Source organism: Cyprinodon variegatus, unplaced genomic scaffold (genome assembly GCF_000732505.1).
Source record: "Cyprinodon variegatus isolate N-32 unplaced genomic scaffold, C_variegatus-1.0 Scaffold381, whole genome shotgun sequence".
Lineage (NCBI taxonomy): Eukaryota > Metazoa > Chordata > Actinopteri > Cyprinodontiformes > Cyprinodontidae > Cyprinodon > Cyprinodon variegatus.
The window spans coordinates 144,451-146,095 of record NW_015150834.1 but is presented as its reverse complement, the minus strand read 5'-3'; the positions used below and the strand labels follow the sequence as shown (position 1 = coordinate 146,095).

The 1,645-nt window shown below is 38.4% G+C and overlaps 1 protein-coding gene across 1 annotated transcript in view; it reads left to right on the top strand.

Moving 5' to 3' along the window:
* The window catches only part of pdzd2 (PDZ domain containing 2), a 78,622-nt gene extending 78,098 nt beyond the window's left edge, over positions 1 to 524 (top strand). The window contains 1 exon segment of the mRNA XM_015386922.1: positions 273 to 524. Within this exon segment, the coding sequence (XP_015242408.1) occupies positions 273 to 524 (252 nt within the window).
* Positions 525 to 1,645: the final 1,121 nt, after the last annotated feature.

Genomic DNA, 1,645 nt, shown 5'->3' with positions numbered 1-1,645 from the left:
TTTTTGAATAACTCATACGGTTTTATTTTTTAGCAAATAATCCAACATTAACAACAAAACAACAATATCAAAACAAAACCAACAATTTACCAAAATAAAGGAACAGGCTGAAGCAAAGCTTATTATCGCCTACCCTAAACATGCTTTGTTTAGCAAAGATTTTTATTACTCTACCATGAAATATGGTTGATCTTTGTTCTTTCCAATCATATTTCCTCTGCTGTCTGCAGAAGAATCTTAAACTGAGCTCTGTTCCTTTCTGCTGTGTCCAGGTCCACCGGGTCTTCGCTAAGGGAGCAGCTAGCCTCGAGGGAACCATTCAAAGCGGTGACGCCATTTTATCCATAAACGGAGCGAGTCTGGAGGGTAGAACCCATGTGGAAGCTGTGTCCTGCCTCCATCAGACCAGGTTCTCCAAGCAGGCTGTAGTCGTCATATCGAGGAGTGAGGACAGCGAGCTGAAGATCCAGTCCACTCCAAGAACCTGAGTCCTACAGAAAATAAGTGTGGAAGCTCGGGCTTGATCCAGTTCTGTTGATTTGCGGTTCTGAAGCTTCGTCTCGTCCTTGTTGATGTGGTCGAGTCCAGTCTGGAGGATGAGGAGGAGAAAAAACTATGACTATTAAATCAAGACTGGATCCATCAGTGCTGGCAGGCCGCCCTGATGGACCGGGCCGGTACTGGCTGGATGCTGCTGTTAGAGCTCTGCAGAACTTTCAACATGAGCTGCAGCTTTCTAAGCTAACGGAAGACGGCGCCTCCATCTTCCCTTAAAACAGGCCGATCATTTACCGCCAGTCATGCTGGTTTGGACTCAGAAACAATCATAGGTTCTGCTGCAGCGGAGATAAAGGGAATCAGAAAGCATCTCAGGTTTAACCAAACCGTTTAAACGTTTTTTAAAGGAGCCTCAGTTAGAAAAATGTTTAACTTTAACCATGACATAATAAGAATAAAGCTTTAAATCTCGAGTCTAGAGTCAGGATGCTGCAAATATGGGAGCTCTACCAGAATAATCTGCTTCTGTGATGGTTTGAGGAATCAATAATTTATTTATTATCTGTTTGAGGATCCTGCAGCGTTTTAGGACATTTTTAACAGTTTTTATCAAATAAAAAAAGCTGTTCAGTGATTTACTGCAAAAACATATTAGTCTAAATAAGTCATTCTTTCTTAAAATAAGTGCATTTTTTGTTGAATTGAGTGCCAATGGAACAAGACAATTTACATTTAAAATGAGAAAAAACGTTTGCATTGCCTTATTTTGTGGGGAATGTTGGCATACAATAAATAAGTGCATTTGTCCTTGGATTGAGGAGGTAAAAGAGATATTTTGCAAATGGAACAAGACAATTTACACTTAAAATAAGAAAACACAATTCCATTGTCTTATTTGAAGTGTGTATTATCTAATTATCTTATTTTAAGAGTAAAAATACTCATTCCATTGACAGACTATGTAATTTACCTACTCAAATTAAGAATAGATACACTTAATTTAAAAAATTTTACTTCTTTCTAGATTGTGTTCCAGTGTAGTAGTTAGAGCAGTATGCTTGTGCTCTGCACTGGAAAAAAATCAACATCTAAATAAGCCATCTTTTCTTAAAATAAGTGCATTTTGTCTTGAATTGAGGAGGTAAAA